This window comes from Leuresthes tenuis, unplaced genomic scaffold (assembly GCF_036924035.1).
Source record: "Leuresthes tenuis unplaced genomic scaffold, fLeuTen1.0.hap1 SCAF_5, whole genome shotgun sequence".
NCBI classification, from domain to species: Eukaryota; Metazoa; Chordata; class Actinopteri; order Atheriniformes; family Atherinopsidae; genus Leuresthes; species Leuresthes tenuis.
The window spans coordinates 11,696,318-11,717,072 of NW_027325359.1; the positions used below are offsets into that span (position 1 = coordinate 11,696,318).

General features: G+C 39.9%; 2 protein-coding genes across 3 annotated transcripts; one reads left to right on the forward strand and one right to left on the reverse strand.

Moving 5' to 3' along the window:
* On the reverse strand, window positions 1-1,516 carry fancf (FA complementation group F). Its single transcript, XM_072386006.1, has one exon. It carries the CDS (start codon window positions 1,135-1,137, stop codon window positions 100-102), a length of 1,038 nt encoding a protein of 345 aa, XP_072242107.1. The 5' UTR covers window positions 1,138-1,516; the 3' UTR covers window positions 1-99.
* A 317-nt stretch (window positions 1,517-1,833) lies between these two features.
* Window positions 1,834-20,722, forward strand: gas2a (growth arrest-specific 2a). Of its 2 annotated transcripts, none has more exons than XM_072386008.1 (8): window positions 1,834-2,246; window positions 6,718-6,879; window positions 9,245-9,375; window positions 13,199-13,340; window positions 14,516-14,579; window positions 14,707-14,923; window positions 15,010-15,117; window positions 19,411-20,722. In XM_072386008.1, the coding sequence occupies exons 2-8, from the start codon at window positions 6,735-6,737 to the stop codon at window positions 19,618-19,620; spliced, it is 1,017 nt and encodes a 338-aa protein (XP_072242109.1). In that variant the 5' UTR covers window positions 1,834-2,246; window positions 6,718-6,734; the 3' UTR covers window positions 19,621-20,722. The 2 variants fall into 2 exon arrangements, with proteins under 2 accessions (XP_072242109.1, XP_072242108.1); XM_072386007.1 differs by having other exon boundaries at window positions 1,837-2,246; window positions 13,196-13,340.
* The last annotated feature ends 33 nt before the right edge of the window (window positions 20,723-20,755 follow it).

Here is a 20,755-nt window from a genome sequence, read left to right on the forward strand (position 1 = left end):
TGTTAGCTTAAATCTTTTCTAGTATATATACATATATATAAAAAAAGGATTGATCTCGCAGATCAAGATGGAAACATTTTGGCTCTCTCCAAAGAAGCCTCAGTTCTGACAGTCCAATGCTGACAGGAGGTCTCCCCACACACTCAGGCCTCTGACATCAAAGTCTCCATCTGAAATCTTCAAAGCGTGCATCTCATCTTCTGTACTCCTCCTCACTGAGGGGCAAGCCTCAAACAAGGCCAGAAAGTGCTCAGCGATATTCTGGAAGGACACTGTGGGGTTTGTGCTAGCTTGGACCCATTCACCATCACTTAAGCTGTACTCCATGTCCGAGGCCCACTTTTTCAGTACACCGCAGTACGCATCTCTAAATTTCAAGTGTTCTTTTGCCAGGTCTTTAAGAAGCGTAGAAGGAAGCTCTGAACACATGCGCTGCAGCACACTGTGTTGATTCTGCAGCCAGTCCAGGAGAAAATCGTGTGAAGCAGCTTGTGTAGCCGAATCCCTCTTTGTCAGCAGAGCTGCTGCGATGACTGGACACAAATGTTGTGCTGCTCCTTCAAATAACTGGAGGACAGAACACAAAAAATGCTCTGCCAGATGGAGGTCACTGCCTTGACTCAGCATAGCACCCAGCCTCTCCATCAGCATCTCCCCCTGAACCTCAGCATCAGCACCAAGAGCTGAAAAGCCCGAGAGAGGACGCAGGACTTTACAAGCTGATTTGCACTGAACCATGTGGCTGCAGAGGCCTGTGATGTCCTCGTACTCGTTGCACGTGTCGTTAGCAGGGCTCTTTGTGTCAAAGAGTATCTTTAAGATGGAGATGGGCAGTTCGGGATTGCTCAGCAGCCGGGCGAGCAACAGGTGTTGGCAGCGAGGGAGATCCGAGAAGGAGACTTCGGAATATTCAGGGATGGCATCACGTAAACTCTGATTTGTGAGCTGCAGCTGCTTTTCCATAACTTTTCTTATGGTGGAGTTATTGTGAAACCTTGCATAGATGTGCTCGCAGTACTTGGCCCAGTGAAATGCTCTGGAGACCGTTTGTTTATCCCACTGGTTTACCACACAGCTGTGAGCCGCCGCGGCCAGCAGCTCGATCGTGCTAGCCAAGTTTTTCAGCGCCGCCTCCATGTGGCGCTGTCTGCATTCAGAGATCAGCCTCTGGGCTCCGGGGATGAGCACCAGCTCAAGAAATAAAACCACAACCTAAGCATTCACTCACACTGTCCAAAGCCCCCCCAAAAATCATCTGCTATAATGTCACGACGAGAGGTTGTGTGTTAGCTAAAGGTTAGCAATAGCCGAAGTCAAGTCAATTGATTATAGTCGTAAACAGGACTTCCGGTGTCACATTTCAAAACAAATGTAATTCTTGATTAACGGAAGACCCAGTGACTTTTAAAAAAAAACTTGCGTAGCAGTATGAACATAGCACATTAAGGTGGACAAGGTTTTTGTTGTTTTAAATGCACTCGCCTTTACAGTTTTCCAACCCCCGGAGTTCTGGTTGCCTTTGTGCCGCTTCACCGCGCATGCGTAGTCGAGTGCAGGAATTCAGCCAACTTTCTGCCCTTCAAAATAGAAGACAGAGAAACTCAATACCACAAAAAATGATTTTCGGATCCGAATTCCTATGAATGCATGTTATCGCAAATAATGCTATTGCAAGAGAGTCAATTGTGGGACTGGAAAAAACGTCGTGCATATTTGAAGACAACGGGATTTCTGTATTTGGGATTGTCTTCGCGATGAGCGTCAGGAATGACTAAAATTCCTTGTCAACTACCACACAGTGTCATTCAAATATAGTAGTATACACACAGGAGATCATCAGTAAAAGTACCAGTTAGGGCCTTTGGATAAAAAAATTCGACGCATAAACAAAGAAAATAGGTTAATTTTATTAGCGTATCAGGGGATACGGTGTCACAGGCTGACCTGCTGAATTCAGTCCAACAATGTCAATAAGAGGAGGGAGACATTGCCATCAGAATCAAACTTCCTTCCCATCATCATCATCAGCAGCAGAAGCAGCAGCAGCAGTGCTGTGAGTATATGTGTGTTAGCCAGATCTTTGTGCAGTGCGCACTGAGAAAGACCTCCCCGGTTCACTTTAGTTCAGCGTTTTGGAGCCTATAACCTGTGCCTCGGTGAGCCGCTGTGAGAAGCATGAACGCTAGGATTCAACAGCTCACAGGACGACTGAGAGGAAGGTGCGCGCCAACGAGCTGAATCCCAGGGTGAGCACAGTTTCAGGACTCTTCTGCTCTTATTCAAACTGTTTCATTTGTGCTGTCAATTGTCGATATGCATTATTTATTTTTTTTGGTGGAGCGCTTTGGATTGATCAGTAATTTAAAGATCCCTGCTTCTCTTACCAGAAAGTTTAGTTTATTTGCAGAGTAATGCCACCCGCTGTAACTTACCTAAAAAGTTGGGGCATAGTTAAATACTTCTTGTAAGTTAAAAGGGAATATGCAGTTACTTCGCGTGCTTTGAATATTTAATACAAAAGAAACATTGTGAGGCATCTTCAGCTGTACAGATTGTGACATATTTTCTTCAGTAGCAGCTCACAGTCACTACACTGCTTTTAATTAGTGAGTGCTCAGCTGCATTTCAGACACAACTCATCAGGGTTCCTCCCTTGATCCTATTTCCAGAGTGGTTAATTGTTTCTTGTGGGTTTTTTTTATTTGTCACTGCTGTAAAGAAGGAGACAACTTAAAAAACTTATTGCCGCTGTCAAATGATTTTTTGCCAAGTACTTTTAAGAGTCAAATAAAACAACATCTAAAATCAAACCAAGTCATTGCACAAAATTCAGACAAAGTGGTATGGGTGTCTGTATTCTTGACTTATTGTACGCCAAACACACTATGTGTTGCGTGTGTAAATCTTACCACACAAGGGGTCAACAACTGAAGAAGTGGGAGAGCTTGTTAGTTATAAAATTTTTGAGTGCATAATAGCCCCTCCATATGGTGCACTAATAAACACTCAAGTTGTGTATTGGAATGTGTGATTTGATATAATGATTATGTAAGCAAGCTTTTTGCTGTTGAAGGCTGCATTTCGTGAATGATAACACACTACTGTTGCTGATGTTCGCTGCATTTACCGTACTGACTAGCTACAGCAGCTGATACAGTCTGGTACCTGAGTACTGAGTATGCATCTCTTGTAGAAACATGCAGAGTTCCTTTGATTAAGTGAACACATTGACCTCCAGATCAGTTTACTGTTGTGGAGAAGGAAGGCATGGAAGGGAAGTGAGGATGAACAGGACAGGGCCACTCTTGTATTTTGAAATTGATGTGATTTAGCAGTCAGAATTCCCATCCTTATCCCTTTCCTGGAGCAATCTGCTGCCAACCGTGGTGCATTACAATGGCTTCACTGAAGTCATGAGGCCTCTTAGACTTGAAGGTAGTTTAGTTTTATATCTCTGTACATTAGAGCGTCTGTCACAAAGTCAAACATCAGATTCTGACCCTGATTCTGAAAATAACACTGACAGGCTCCGCAGAAGAAAAGTGTGGTCTAGCAGAGGGGTGTTTTTGGGCCTGAAGTCGAAAAGGTCAGGCTACAGTATGGTGCGAGGAAATAGGTATGTTTTACGATGTTTCCTTGAGGCTCCCTTCTTCGGGAAAGATTCGGCAAATTCGTCTGGATGTTCATTCGCGATCCTGTCAAAAACAATAGAGATCTTCATGAAATACTTACCTTTAGATCGAGTGTATATAAATATTATATTTATTAAAATGCTGAGAGAGAAACAATTGAAAATGTTTTTTTTCTGTCAATCAAGTTTTATTTAATTGTCAGAAAAATTGAAATTAACAAATTCTAAGTTGCATTGTTCTCACTGTGAAGCAATGCAGAGGTCACCATACTGTATAAGAAAATGAGTAATTTAAGAGAATTGAACTGTTTTTTTCCTAAAAACATGTCAGATACTCATGCTTATTTACATGCTGCACCAGTGAATGAGCAAGCAGGAAGTTGTCCCAGTGCCCTTGTTCTGTCTGCCATCACCACAGTGGACATGGGAATGTAGCACCTGTGTGTGAGTGCTGAGCTCCACAGTTTAGAGTGTGTAAGCAGTGAGAAGCTGTTGTCCTCGTGACGAAAAGATGACCTCGGATGGACATCAAGGTCTCGATGTCCAGTTTTGCACAGCAGTGTGATTTGGTTACATGCAGTTCCAGAGAGACCCTGAAATGTTTCCCAGTTTTAAAGGTCAGATTCCTCACATTGTGTTACACTCCCTCAGGATTTAGAGGAAATCTTCAGCCTTCGCACACTATGAATTATTTGTTTATAGCAGCTATGCTTCCTTGTTCATATAAGTGCCTTTTGTAATATGCATCATGCATCCTGTTGCTATTTGCCTGCCTTGGGGGAATGTGGGATGCTTTTGCTTATGTCCAAACATAAGGCAAAGGCTTTCAAATTTACCAGTTAAATTTTTCTAATGGGAAGTGGAAATTGTATTCAAGCAACTCTTTGTTCCTTCAGTACAGTCCGAAGAAATAATTAATTTGAAGCAAAGAAAAGGGCAGTAGATCAAAATGTCAGATCAGAAAATATCCCAGAGCCTTCATCTGTGTTTTAGGTCATGAGTGACTAAAGAAAACTTAAGATATAAGCTTATTCGATACTTCCCAGGACAACTTCATAAAAGGAGAACCATGTTCTAAAAATCTAAAAGATATTCTTTTCTGTGTTTTTTAAGTACTTTTCAGCTGTGATCTAGAGTTCCAGTCAAAGTTTCTGTCTGCATCACAACAGTGTTCGGTTTACATCAGAGGGCACATTGCAGCTCATACTTTTAAAGACTGAATGAGCTGTTTGTGTGCTTTGCCCTTCTGTTTACATCTGCCACCATCTTGTCGTGTCACTTTCTCCAGAGCCATTGATGGAGAGACACTTGACTTAAATTCTGAATATATTTCACTTCATTGCTCATACAGAGAACACTTGGCAACTCTAATATGGTATTAGAAAAAGGCTCAGAGAACCGCATCATTCACTTTGTGTAATCACTTTACAGAAAAAAGCTGCCGTTAAATATTGATGTAAAATGCGGTCAATCCATGCAAGTTCTGCCGCAATGTGGACTGTATTGGACTGATATAGACTCCATTATAGATGGAAGAGTAAACTGAAAGAGCTCTTTGTTTGTTTAATAAAACTCCTCTTGTATATTGTATTGGGAGTCTGACTGGTATGAAAATGTCTCTTGTCTAGTGAAGAAATGGACTGGAATGTTACTGTCTAATGTCATCAGATGGATTGCAATCCACACCAGGATTCGGCCTTAAGGACAAAGTACTCAGAACCCTTTTCTCCCGTATTTGTTAGATCATTTTTTTCCTCCTTTTCGGAAAGTACAAGCATGAAGAGCAGCTGTTTAAGAAAATCACTGTATAAAAATCATGACTGTGGAAAAAAAAAGGTTGTTTATTCAGGTTAATTAAAGATTACTCACATTTTGTACATTAACAGTATGTGACGTGTTTCGAATGGACCTGAAATGATTGATTGGTCTTTAGCTGGAAAACTACAACTATGTGACTACTGTGAAAAATAAATAACTTTCAAGAAAAAGACTGTTCTCTGGCTTAAGTTCATAAAAAGTGAGAATTCACTATTTTCCTGTGCTTTAACTCACAGTCAGCTGAAGAACATTGGGTAGAAGATTTTCAGCTGACTGAAACCGCTGACTGAAGATGTCTATGCCTTTGCTCCTGCTGTAGCTTCGGAGTGATTATTTTTATTTTTTTTGTCAGGTTGTCTTTCCATATATTCAAAGCACTTTTTAGACATAATGTGTCCTGAATGTCTTAATTTATCCAAATTTGGATTATTAATGACTAGATTTTTAGAATTTAAAGTGTCACTATGACTTCCCAATGCGTTTTTGGCCATAATTCAACAAATCATGCCATAATTATGTGCAAAAGGATGATGGGATAGAAATGATGACTACTATTTGTATTCAACTAGTCAAAGGTAAACATACATTTAGACATCATAATGTTCAGCAAAAACACTTTTCTGGCCATTACTCAACAGCATAACTCAAGAACTAAGGGAGAAATCATATTTAAGTGAATACCCAACTGGTCACACTTACTTTGGGTGCCCACCAAAGTCTTCATCATGTTATTATATATGATATTGGTCTTAACATACATGGATGTAAGCTGTTATGTGATTGGTTGGTTGAGGCGTACACACAGGAGTATTTAATGTACTGGAGGATGAATCTATGGATAAGTAAACATATATGGGCAGATGAAATGTCAAGGAAAACGGCTATAAGTTGCAGCCCAAATATAGGCCTGGAAATGATGCACTTGTTTGAACATATGAATAAACAGCACACATTCTTTTGGTATAATCATCTACATACATGCAATGCGTACAAAATATGCTTCTTCCCACCTGTAGGAGAGAATTATGATTTTCAATGCCTGTACAAACGATGCAATCAAAAACTTAGATGGCATTCATAACATTTCAGTATACTGAGCAAGATCTGCTTTACAAAGCAATTTAGCAGATCTGATGTCTTGAATCACATTACTGCTGTTGTATTGTGTTATTTATACTGTATCCACTGCCATATCAATATTAATTCCAGATATGCATTTAAAAATGGTAGCTTTTACCTGCCTTGTCTTCCAATATTCCTTCCTTCAGGCTGTCAGTAGGGAACAATGTGCAGCTCTCTGAGCCCAAAACAGCATTTCAGCCCTGGGCTGACCGACATGCAGCAGTACCAACAGTGGCTCTCCAGTCGACATGAAGCCAGCCTATTGCCCATGAAAGAGGACTTGGCCCTGTGGCTCACTAATATTCTTGGTAAGCCACTTTTATAGTTCATACACAAATGTATCTTGTGGATACTGGTTGAAGTCCCATCTCTCAGTATTTTCTGTAAATAGAAATGTTTGAGTGGCAGTCAGCATCAGTGTGATGTTTAACCAGTTAACAATATCATGATATTTGCACAGCCAAGATAGGTCAAAACCTTGAAGAATTTTACTTGATGACATGCACACTTTAAGTTAGGCTATGTTTAACCCTTTTGCACTGTAGTGTAGCCCTATGTAGACATTGTTGCTACACTTTGCATTGAGGCTGGATGGCTGAAAGTGGACACAGTTTGTGTTATTTAATTTACTTCTCACACATATTGCCACATTTGGGAAAATTACAGCATGCAGTTGCTGATATATTTGACCACAGGACTAGATACAGCATGGGTTTGAAAATTTCTGCAAAATTCATCATCTTGTCTTTCACATTAACTGAAGTGATATTGCTGATGCAACTAACCTCTGCAAGGGACTGGAATCAATCCGACCCTCATTACAAACCTTTTTAAAGTCAACAGCCTCAGTGTTTCCATGCTTTTCCAGCGATTACCTTAAATGAATAATGGACATCATTAACATCTCTTAAATAATGCACAGCCACCAGTGAAGCTTAAGCAGCAAAGGGAGCATGCGCCATGTGTTGTGTATTTCAGCGGTGCAGTCAACACTTAACACTCTGATCTTACTCACTGGGTGTGTCTGAGTAAGTTTGTTTAGGCTGACTGGGAACAAACTATGCATGGAAAATGGTTAGCATTGGTGAAAACATACTTGCTAACATACTTCCATGCTGTAAAACCATTTGGTTTGAATGTGGCACCAGTGAACAAGCAGTTAACACAAGAATTGTGCAATTGTTTGATGAATTGCAGAGAGGCAAAGTGCCTGTTTGAGAGAATCAATATCTTTGAATAAAAGGAATAGACTAGATATCATCTATACATGCATATCGGTTAACATAGATGTCAGATTGGTCTTAATGGATTGTACCTATGAAAGTAAGGCAGTACATATACATGTATTTTTTATTGATATCTGCTTAAGAGTGATCAAAGTGTTGATTGAAAATCGACAATTCTGTCAATTTTTTTTAGAAAGATCCCCAGCTTTTAGAAGAACATTTTTAAACACCGGTTGGATTTTAGAGCGCCCTTGGTCTAAATAGATGAAGAAGGGTGCAATGCACTGATACACAACGATGTTAGTGTTTCTTCGGTAAAGTTTGTCTTGGAAGTATGTTTAGCTCTGTTTAATGACTGGGAGTTAGTTCAGTGAACATCCTGCAGAGTGTATACAACCATTTCTGTTGGCAGGTTTAGTTCCTGTAACAGACTCTTTTTGTCCGTATGTGCAACTTAAAACAGCTTAAGCCTTTTCTGTTATCTCTGGCTCTCTGTTTGCACTGGAACCAGCTGAGCCAGAAACCTCTGATCTTCTGCGGTGTCGGATCAAGGACTTTCAGACTTCGGTAGCATCTATGTGTTTCCAGTGAATACACAGTATTGTTGGTTTAAGTTCTTTATATAGTTTCATGTGGGAGGAGCAATGGGTGGGCAATGTGTATTTTAATATACCGATGAGTCGTATTGTTGAGTTTTGAGGTGAAAGGAATGAAGCAACTCCAGTCATTAAGTATTTGAGTAGGAAATATATATAAAATATTTCTTTTGAGCCCTCTGGCAGTATGTTTTCCTCACATACAGCCAGGGTCGAGTATGAGCAGAAGACGGGAACTAACCCAGTATTTCTCAAGATTCAATCACTCTTTTCTGGGCTCAATTGCAACATTTGGAACTCATTAAACACTGAACCCCCAAACCCCTCCTCTTATAAGAAACAGAAAGGGGGTTAAAAAAAAAAGAGAAATCTCTCCAGTTTCTTTCCACAGGCACCCCCTTGCCACCACCTCCTATTTCACAATGATCTAACTAAGAAAGAATGGTCCTCTGGAAGTCAGTCAACTGGACACCACATGTTGATCACCAATATATATCTTCAACTGTGCAGAAATATGTTATAATATTGTGCACAAACCGATGCCATCTTTTATCTGTCCTTGTCTTTGCCGTCTATTGGTGTTTTACCAGGAAAATCCCTCCAGATTCTCCCAAATCATGTAATATTTCAACGTTTGGCTTCAGGGGAGCTGGCACAAACCCAGCAGCAGCGAGGCTCAATCATTAAATCAGTTTTTGAGAGTCGACAATATTACATCAGGTTCAGCTTTAACCTGGAAGGGATTGGGGATTGGATTTCTTTTCTTTGCACTTTGAATATTTTTAAATGAGCATTTTATGATGGATTTATGGTGCTGGACTGTCTGCTGTCTTTATGTGTCCCTTGCCCAGGTCTGGAAATCACTGCTGAGAGCTTCATGGATCAGTTAGACAATGGCTTCCTGTTGTGCCAGCTGGCCGAGACACTACAGGAGAAGTTCAGACAAAGTAATGGAGACCTGCCTGCCCTTGGCAACAGCAAGGTACAGAGAACTCGAAGAATTGCAGTAGTCTGGCATGATATGGGTTACAGTGAAAACACTAATTTGGAGGCTAAATCTTGGCTGAAAGTGTTCCCAGACTAACTTTCAGCGTGAATGATTTTGCAGAGGACTTTTTCTGAGCGGGAAAATATCATTCAAGGAGCGATTTATTAGATCAGATTGAGCAACAGTCACTTAGATATCAAGTGTTTTAACAGCTCCCCAGCACAAATCCATGATTAAATAATATTCTTTGTTCATTTCAACTTGAATCATCATTTGAAAACCAATCGTTCTGTGTATTTTATTGAGACAAAAGTGTTGCAGGACTTTAATGAACTCTGATTGAGTTCCATTGAGACCGCTATATCATATTAACTTTCCCTGTAGTTTATCAATGACAAAAAATCAACACTGTTCCCATTAACCTCTCCTATCTCAAACACATTCTAATGTTGTGACATTTGGAGAGTAATGTAAGCACAGAGATACTATCTGAAGACCTAAAATAATCCACAAGCTATACTTGCCATACTTTTCAACAGGTTTTGTGGGACTTCAAACTTTGGAAAGAGCTCAACAGTTTCAGAAAATGGTGCTTAAAGAGTGAGATGGGGGATGGGATCTTACATTCTCCAACAGGGCAAAAGGAAAAAAAGAAGAAGCCTTGCAAGGACACATTAACTGATGGGGCCCAGCATCCCCTGTGAGAATCAAGAGAACTACATTAAATGATCTGTGAGCCTTGAATGAGGGCTTTAGAAATTTTGTTATCTTGAAAGTGGATATACATAATTTACCCTCCGCAATCTTTGTAAAAGCACATTTGTGGGGTTGATGATTGAGAAGACGAGACTGTTTGAAAAGAAGAGCAACGACAAGACAGTACTGACGTCTTCAGAGTTTTCTGACAAACCAAAGGACAAAATACTAATGTTTTTGTTCTTGTTAACAGTCTATAGAAATCCCATCGATACCTCCTTTTCAAAATTAAAAGTGCCTAATGTGGCGGAACTATTATCCTGTAGACACAACTAATTTTTTCAAATATTAGTGGCTACTGATGTGTGTGTATACACTGAACTGACATCTGGTGCTCTGAGGGATGATAAGGTTCCAAAAGAGGGAAACACTAATTAGGTTGTGTTGCTAATTCAGAGGAAAAGAAGCCAAAGACTCTTTTGTTGGTTCTTCAGCAATGGTTGGTGGTGTTTGCACTGAGGCATTACTGCGCTGATGACGGTGGGTCTCCTGATCTCAGCGTGAGTGCGGCAGCACAGATGTGAGGAAATACTCTGGGTCAATGACTGTGGGACGGCAGAGCAGTTACTGAAATAGAGGAGCCTATTGATTGAGGAGGCCAACAGAGAGACAGCAGAGGAGTTCTGAGACAGATATTTAGTATTCAGCATGATTTACTGCTGTCAGTCCATGTTATAATATAGCTCATATTAAATAGCCTCAGTTTAATGAGCAGTAAAATATTAGCCTTGTTTTCCATAATTTGATATATTGGTGTATCACCTTATGACACTTAAATCTCATCATGCCAATAAGCTATAGTTATTTACTGTTATTGTTACGAGCATTTAAAAGACAATCCCCACCTGTGTCATAAGTTGATGTGATGTGTGTCGTGGGGCTACTGTAACAGACTGCAGCAGAGAAAAACAATAAATCACACTGTTGTTTCTAAAATATCCTTCTCTTACATCAGTCATTATTATCTACAGAAGAGTGAACTTCATATTTCTTCCTTGACACAAATGTGTCACCTGTGAAATATGAATGACAGCAGAATGCAATGATTTGCAATTTGTGTAACTCTAACTCCACGTTTAATTGAAAATACTACAGAGACAACACATGTTGACACATGTAGACTCATTTTGAATCTGAAAATTGTTGAGACAGGTGCAGCAGAAACGCTGTGTGTGGCTGGAACAGCTGCTGGAACATCTCAGAACTAATATGGTTAATTCGCAACAAGTCAGTAACATGATTGAGTGTAAAAAGAGCGTCTATGAGAGGTAGAGTGTTTAAGAAGTAAAGATGCAGAGGGATTCATACCCATGTGTGGACAAATAGCTTGACAGTTTCGCAATATTTTTTTCTTGACGCTGTACCAAAACTGTACCATGTGAAAAAATAAAAAACAGAAAAAAAACAAATAAACAAACATACAAACATCACTCAAAAATATTTGTGCCTTCTCTGCGCTCGACTACTCATCAGCACACTCATCAGCCATCATCCGTTATTTGTGGTGCAATAACGCACACGGCATGTGTAAGTTACATATCTTTGAAGGCATATTAATACTGAATAATATATACATGTTTTGCAGCTAAATATTCTGTCATCCAGGCGACATCTGTTTCAGGGAAGATCTTGCTTATTTCAGCAATACTAAAGTGCTAAATCACACTCAGCACATATTACAGTGACATGGCTCTGGAGTAAAAGAGTTTGGATGTAAAACTGGTCTACCTGCAGGTCCGGCAACCATTGAAGACATTTGTTGCATTATGAAACAAAAAAATTGACACAGAGTGGCTCAAACTGTTGAGCTGAAGTCATATGCCAAGCAAGAACAAAAACACTTTGCTTTCAGAGCTGCTACAGTTGGTCTCCTCAGTTTCCAAATCCCTGCAGTGTTAAAAAAGAAGAAAAAGAAAAGAAAAAAGGATTTGACGTATGCTATGTTGTCTTTACGGTACAGTTAAACATTGGGATCTAAATGGTTTACACATCATTATGATTTGTTTTTATTTACAATTTTCACAGAATCTCAACTTCTTGGGAGGAACAGACGCATCAATGTGTGAAAATTACAGCTGGCTTAGGCATAAGCACACCTATTTATGCTAAAATATAATAACTAACTACTGCTGATAGCTTTATTTTCAACAGATAGATATGAAAGCGGTATATTTTTCTCATCTAACACTGAAATTGTTCCTTTCAAGCAGGAATAAACAGCTGTCTGTTTCCAACCTTTCCGAATGATAGAAAACTATGTGATTGTAAATGTCACTGCTCATTTGAAACAATGTAGTTCTTTCTCCTGATTGATCCCATCTGTGTAGGGATATTGTTTCCAGAAGCTCTTTGCCTCATGTGCAATTAACCACACAAGGATGCAAAATGATACAATAAGCCACAGAAGAAATAATAAAATGCCATTCCGATTCTTATATCAAACAACACTTCCAACGTAGCCAACTTTTTTTTCCACAGCAATGCAGAGTAATTCACCAACACAAATGATCCAAGAAAAAAAGTAAAAAGGAGAGCCTGGAATGAAGAGAAAAATACCCACGAAAGCTTGCATATTTCCCGCATGAGCTCACTGCACCTTTGTCAAAGCACACAGACACACATATCCTGCATAAAACCACAGCAAAGCGCATAAATCTCCCCGAACAGACCGTGTGGGGGCTGAAACCCATAAGCATGTCATTTGATCCCAAATCATGGAAGGCCTGGTAAAGTAGCCATAGTTTTCTAACCCGTCATCTCTCATATTGATCTGTGTGGAAAAGGCCTATGATCCTGGGCTGAAACCAGAGCCTCAGCAGGCGGAGTAGTCAGCGCTGTCTAATGTGTCTCCATCAAAACAAAGAGCCACACTAAATTTGTGCCTAGTTCCTTGTTTTGATGGAAACTCTGAGCTGAGCAAGCAGATATTGGTAAAGTCATTGTCTCACTCAAAGTTTAAAGTGATTGCTTCAATTGGTTTTCAGGCACACTTTACCAGTATAAGTGTGGGGATGTTTCCCAACTTACTTTTTGTCAACTAACTTCTCTTTGTTTCCAGAAGAAAATCCCACATCGGAGGATACCCTGCCGGCAGAGTGCTCCCTCCGGCTCTTTCTTTGCACGAGACAACACGGCCAACTTTCTGGCCTGGTGCCGCGAGGTTGGAGTCGGAGAAACATGTCTCTTTGAGTCAGAAGATTTAGGTGTGTCTGCTTTTTCCCAGCTGTACACATCAGAATGTAGAACAACCAGAGTCCACAAACAAAAGATCTAGCACTGGCACTGCCAGGGATGTAGACTCAGATTTCTGTGTCTTGTGAATAGATTGATTGTGCAGGCACAGTGTCACACAGGTCGGACTGCTTCCATATCTTTTCCACTGAGGTTCAGAAGCCTCACATCTCCAGGCTCTGCTTCACCTCCTTTGACGTTCAAAAAAGGCTCACATGGGCAGCAGTCTGCTGGGAGCACAGTGATGGGAGCAGCTCTACCTGACAATCAGGACATCTTGAATACTGTGCTCATGAATGACTGCAGCACAGACATAGGGGTGTGAGTTAGTGAGAAAGTGGGCCAACATGATGCAAATGTTCTCCTCAGCTCAGAGCAGGCATTTTTTTCTCTCGTCCTCATTCGCACACTCTGTGTTTGATCTGTTTCTCCAACGTTTTGCAACATTCTGCTTTACGGTGAGGATATCTGGCATGCAATGTTATCCTTACAACAGGGTGCACGATATGTTTCAGTGGCAGTAACAGCAATATATTCTTCCAAGTTGTGGCTTATCGTGGGTTTAACAGTTTAAACTATGTAAATAATTTATTTTCCACAGGCCAAGTAACATACACAATAAGATATACACGCTGAACTATATACAATTAAAACGATGTCGACACACACTATAAATGCAATAAAATGCTGTGAAAATATTGCAGCAAACAATACCAGCTGACAAATGTTTTTCTTTCTTTCTTTCTGTTTTTGGATGAATCTATCAGTTCAGCAGTAGATGTAACAACATCAGGTTTGCTATCATACAGTGGATATTCTGTCTCTGTTGCATGGTGTGTTAGAGTTATCATGCTTCTTGTCTCCACACTTACTGTCTGGTCTGTCATTTGGTGAAACAAATAATTAACATCTCAAGTCTAGATGTACATTTCCAGTCTGAAGAAACATGCATTTCCATTTAATTTGGTTTGAACAGGATTAAAGAGGAAAGGAACATTTGAATGCATGAAGTTCATGAGCTTGTTTTCATGTGCATCTCACCATCACACAGCCACTCATCCTCACTCATCGCCTCGTTCCAGATCCATTGCAAGATGTTCTTGTAATTACTCGACGCTAAAACTTGATTTCTTTTTTTTCATTTTAGTTCTTCATAAGCAGCCGCGAGAGGTGTGCCTTTGTCTTTTAGAGTTGGGACGGATAGCATCGCGGTTTGTTCTGGCTTTTCACATTTTCTTTCTGTTCATTTTATTTGATGTTTGATTACTTTAAACACTCTTTTCCATTGTTTTGTCAAGTCAAACTTAATTTTCGAACACTCTCTGTTCCATTGTCTAGGTACAATGTAGAGCCTCCTGGTCTTATAAAACTGGAGAAGGAGATTGAACAAGAGGAGAAGGCACCGCCACCTTTTCCATCCCCTGTACCCCCAGCTCAGCCCCTCTCTTCATCTCCCCCTTCATCTCCCTCTCCCTCTCCATCTCCTTCCCCATCTCCGATTCCGCACAAAGGGACGTCAAGCAAAAAAAGTACCGGGAAGATGCTGGATGATGCTGTAAGTCACAAATGATTCACCCTTGGTTTGGTTTGACATCAAAGGGGGATACGTTTGCAAAGTGTTTGTCTTAATTTGTGTTAAAGGTAAGACACATCGCCGATGATCCACCCTGCAGATGTGTGAATAAGTTCTGTGTGGAGAGACAGTCGCAGGGACGTTACCGAGTTGGTGAGAAGATGCTCTTTATACGGGTGAGTATTGCTGAGTAATACGGTGTATTTTAGATAGTGTTAGCAAATGATTTAGCTTTTTACAGTTGCCTTAAAGCAGACTATACTTAAATGAATTGAAAAGATGTTGAACTGAAAGTGATTTGATTTCTTAAAAGTTTTAACTTTCAAAAAAGTAATGCATATCAACACAATAAGAACCATATAATCATCTACAGAAATGAAATAAATACTCATTTTGAAATGTGGGATTCTGCCATAGTGTTTAAGCTGTATTATATTGTTGAACAAGGTCCAGGTTTGTATTTAGCTAAAATACTTAATAAGTGGTGTATTTTCAAGCCCAATTATGAGATACCTATACTTTACCTTAGTACCTCTCTTTTATGCGGCTTGCAGTGACATTATTGTGTTTGACGCTGTAAAATATTACTAAAAGCGTGTATAATCGCACAAAAAAGGGTACTTCTACATGTATGTCTACTCTAAAACACATTGTATGATATAAGAAGTGAATCTATTCTGGGTGTTGACATGGTGAATCCTTATATTTGTTTCTGTGATAAATAGATTTAAGAGCATATGAAGAGACACAGAGTCTGGCTTGGGTTTTTATTTCTGCTAATCTAAATTCATCCCATTCTAGTTTGCAGTTCATAACATAGGTCTCACAATGCAAAGCAAACTCTTTTCATTTCACACAGCATATGGCACTTTGACAATACATGGGGCTGGGTTTGAGATGAAAGTCATCCATTATGTGTTGAGAGTCAGCCTTTACTGTGAGCTCCAATTTACAGCTGATGGTGTTTCATGCCAGCATCATGTAGCTCACTGGCTGTGAGGAGAAAGAAATTTCCATATGATCTCATAAGTAAGGTATGACTTGAAAAATGTTTCACTCTTCCCCAAACATGTATTCATTTGATCTGATAGTCAGAATGAATGTCTCAGTGCAGGAAATGTTACTCTACTGACTCTGAGTAGAAGTATGACAAGTATTTGAGAAAGATAAATGGAGGCTAACAGATTAGAGAAGTAGCATCAGTCCCCTTGGGATCCCGGTTACTTGGCAACCCACTACCAGGATTCACACCTCCAAGAATGTGATTCATGCCAATGGTATGTTTGAGATCTGCAGACGTGCAAAAAGAGAGCTTACTCTTGGACGTCCTCTGCTGTCAGCCAATTATAATGCAGCTATGTCAAACCAAATTTAATCCAACTTTGTAAGGATTTGATGAATAAAGCCGATTTCATATAATTATTTACTCTTATTTGTGTAACATAAAGGTTTTTGCAGTTAGAATAACATGGTGTGAATCCAAATCATTTCGACCCTAACGCTGATTGAATGCTTCAGTCTCCATTGTGTTGCTGAGCAACCAAGGACAAATGGTGAGAGGCTCAAAGTGTTGGTCCAGCGCAATCTGTTATACAGATAAATACTCCACACACGAGGCAGGTCTAGTTTAATGTTTCTCATCAACCTTACAAATAAGCTTTAAATGACTTCTGATTGTCACCCCCCCCCCCCCCCCACCCCACCCCCACCAAAAAATGATAATAATTATAATAATTCAATTAAAAGGTAAGGCAGATGTGCAATATGCAATACAAACTGAGTTGTATTACTATTGATAAAATTACGTTATTTAAGTTACGTTATGTACGAGATACAGCTATTGATCGTGGAAAACAAAGCAAGTATTAAATGTCTCTCAGTCTGCGCTCTTTGCAAGAAAGATTTAATTCAAATTACTCACATTGTTTCTCTTCAGCAGCTGAAAAGACAGTAGGGCCAGTCACTGGGAGGACAACGGTGACGAAAGTCTCACTTCACAGTAACCTGTACAACCTGAGACCGACCTTCCCAGCTCCCGGAATAAATGGGCTACTTGTAGTTTCCACATAAGAGGGCAGAGAAACACCACAGTGTTTGTGATAAGTGCTGTCCCAGCTCAGCCTCAGGCCTCTGCACCTCTATGGGCAGCTGAGGAGGGAATTGACTCCAGGAAGGGTCTTGTCCCAAAGCCCCATGGTTGAAACCTCACTGCATCACACAGGACCATTACATCTACAGTAACAAAGCCCGAGGCATGTTGCTGGTGATTGGAGGTGCTGCCCCACTGCTGCCCTCTAGATTGATTCTTTTAAGAGGCTTATAAATGTTGTATGTTATTGCTGCTGGAGGGCTTCAAGCCTCATATCTGGCTATACCGAGGTGACAGTGTCATGAGGTAGTTGGTCGATTCTATCCCATCCTAATGTTATCCCATTTATCCCACCCCATCCTACCTATTTAGTTTTTTTATGTGTCCGAATCCTTCTGTTTGTGTTTTCAAAGACTAAAACAGCATCCTAATGGTCTTCATGATAACATGTTTATTTTCTCAGTTAACCCAGTAAGCAGGCTTGTTTTGATGAGGTGTAATGGCGTGTTAACGAGGAAGAGAAGTAATGAGACTCCACAGTGAAGCAGACGTGTTTTATGAGCACGTCCTCTTGGGAATGCAAGTGTTGGATCGTCCAATATACTAGTACCTTTTATTTCTTCTCTTTATTATTACGGGTGGTGTTGCCATGGTAGCAAATCCTGGGAATGTGCCATGATATGGCAGGTGGCATCATTCTGAAATGTTGCTGGGAAAAAAAATCATTACAAAGAATGCTTTGGATAGAAAAGCAGAGCACATAACTTTCATGCTTTTGAATGATGAAATAGCCTGAATATTGCAACTATACTAACAGCCTGAATAAGGTCAAGTACTTTGGTGGAATACAAACTATTGGGTGGATTGCCATAAAAGTTTCACAATGTCCTCTGGAGGTAAACCCTACTAACACTGGTGATCCCTCTACTACGTCTTCTCTATCAACACCAACAGATGGACATTTCTGTTATTTAGTGGAAAGTCTCAACAGTTAGATTGGAATAACATTTCTGAAAGATATTCATATTGCAGAGGATAATGAATACAATGTTAATGGTCACCTGACCAAGTGTATGGTCCATCAAGCAGTATTTGTTTTCAGAGAATATCTCATCACTTATTAGCTGAAACATTCAGTACAGACATCCATATCTCTTAGAAGGAGAGAGAAATGCATTCACATGTACTCCAGAACACCAAATGAGACGAAAGTATCACAGTTTAATCGGAGCCATTTTAAAGCATAAAGGGGTCTTTTCCATGACCCACAAAAATAAAAATTAAGAAAAGATAAGCTTTGGGTTACCATTTATTTTCTTATCCATAATGTCACCTACAAAGCCCAAAGTTTTCCTCTCAAATTGGAGCTGTCCTCTCCCACAGAAGACCTTGCCCTTGAAGTGCCATTAGACCTGTAAAAGCTATGTTTATTGTTCATGAGGCCAAGAGTGGAAGCTTGCACCAAACGTGATGTCAAACAATGCGTGTCGTGTCAGTTGCTGTTGATGTTTTTGAAAAATGGAAAGTTGTTAGCAGATCTGACTATACCGATATATGTATGACCCATCAAACCCCATGAAGGTAAAGTCATTGCAAATGTTACAAAAACAATCTGAAGCTGAAACCGTGTAATTATATTTGTAAAAATCATGTATTTCCTGTATGACTCCTTCTGGTGCTCTTACTGCAGTGTAGCAGCGTCTCATTAGTTAGAATGGAGCATACCCAAAGCACCGATTTCAATGGTTGACGTCACAGTTCGCTCCCGCAGTGACCAATGCATCAGACATTAAGGAGGCTCTTAAAGGTTTCGGGTAGGTGACAAGAGGTGCTGCAGCAACGAACAGTTTAGGAAAACATTTTCAGTGTCAGAGCATGTATACTTTTTTAGTTGAAAGATTATTGTAAATGATCTTCATGTTTCGCTGTTGCACCCTTAACAAGTCAAACTTTCACAAACAGCAGCTGTTTTTGTGTACGTGTTCAATGCTACTTAGGAATGATTTAATTTCATATTCATATTGACGCTGTGAACATATACATAGCTCAAAGCACTGCTGTGTGCAGCCTTGTAATTGTTAGAGTGGCTGCTGAATCACCAAATGAGATGATTCAACCAGCTTTGTTTGTAAGCAGCCAGCTCTGCAAGACCTTGGGGTGGTAGGATATGAAAAGCTTCCAATTCTTTGCTGGGTCCCAACATCAATCAACAAGCTCTCACATCATCAAAGCCATGCTTAAGTGTTTATTCAAATTCATCCTAAAGCCTCAATCAAGGAATTGATGTTAGTCCCGTCATGGGGGTCTGCAGCAACCACTAAAGCTCCACTTTGACAATGCAGCACTACAAGTGACACCGTAATCCAATTTCCCTCTGCAGATGCTGCACAACAAGCACGTGATGGTGCGAGTCGGTGGAGGCTGGGAGACCTTCGAGAGCTACCTGCTGAAACACGACCCCTGTCGCATGCTCCAGATTTCCAGAGTGGAGGGAAAGACATCCACCATCAGCATTAAGTCCCCTAACATCAAGGACCTTACCCCTGACAGCTACCTGGTGGTGGCAGCCCATTACCGCAACAAGAAGTGAAGATATGTATGTGAAACGTGGCAATAACGAAAGGACACATTGGATGTGTTTTTTCCCCTCCATAACTAGGGAGCGTGGCTATGCAACATATCTGTTTTTTATGAATATTGAAGCTATAGCAGAGCTGCATGCAAAAATGGCACACTTGTGAAATGGTGATGAAAGGGCAATCATGTGTTTGGGACCAGACTAAAGCCTGGACTTGGTCTTAAAATGTACTTTTATGTCATCTTATTGACTTTAGTTTTGCATTGCTGAAAACGGCTTTAAAATAATGTGCTGATCTTCAGAATGAAATGGGATGATAGGTGCAAGGGAAGCTGTAGATTTTCCTGAGATTTCTTCTTTAAACATTAACTGTATTTGAAGTAGCAAAGTGATTAGTTTAGGTGGAGTATCTAGAGACCTTTGTTTCTGTATTTGTACGTGTTACAGTAAGCGGTTGAGGTTTCAGCGCCTTTGTGAAGCCATCTTGTGGCGACGTTTTTTGATTTGTGTGTATTCTATGAGAGGGCAAGAGGACATTTTCTACCAAGGCAATGTGTTGTTCTCCACCTTTGTTTTTTAAATCTTTCATTGGATTGATTTAGATTTATTTTTTTCATATGCTTTATTACATCGACTACAGCGGCCGCTGCCTCAAGCTGATTTTAAATAACAGAAAAGCGAAAAACTTACAGCCAAAAGAAAATAATTAAAGCTTTACATAATACTTGCTTGTGCAGCGTTCATGTGAAAATTGTCAAAAATCTCCCTGTAATTTAACATTAATCACTAAGTGCTTTTTTCATCAGTTTTTTTTTTTTTTTGCCAAAAAATAAGCAATGCTTATATTGCTCAATGCAATTAAGTTTTTCACTAAAATGACTTTTATTGTATTAGTCATTACTAGAATAGCTCATATTATTAGATCATTGCTACTGTAAGAACACACGACTGCAACGCCTCCTGCAGATTCACCCGTGAGCTCATCATTCCTGTTTGTTGTATGATACTGACCTCTAGAGGCAGTGCAGTCATTTCAGTTTGATACTAAGTGCTTTTGGTTCTTACAATTAAGCATAAAATGTGTACATGATTTAAAATTTCAATAAATTACCACTTTTTAATAAATAAATAAATACATTTGATTGGT

Coding starts and splice junctions, on each gene's coding strand:
- fancf (XM_072386006.1), bottom strand. CDS start 1,137: ATGGAGGCGGCGCTGAAAAACTTGGCTAGCACGATCGAGCTGCTGGCC.
- gas2a (XM_072386007.1), top strand. CDS start 6,735: ATGTGCAGCTCTCTGAGCCCAAAACAGCATTTCAGCCCTGGGCTGACC. Junction 9,376..13,195: donor CTGCCCTTGGCAACAGCAAG/GTACAGAGAACT, acceptor CTTTGTTTCCAG/AAGAAAATCCCACATCGGAG. Junction 14,580..14,706: donor TTGGGACGGATAGCATCGCG/GTTTGTTCTGGC, acceptor TCCATTGTCTAG/GTACAATGTAGAGCCTCCTG.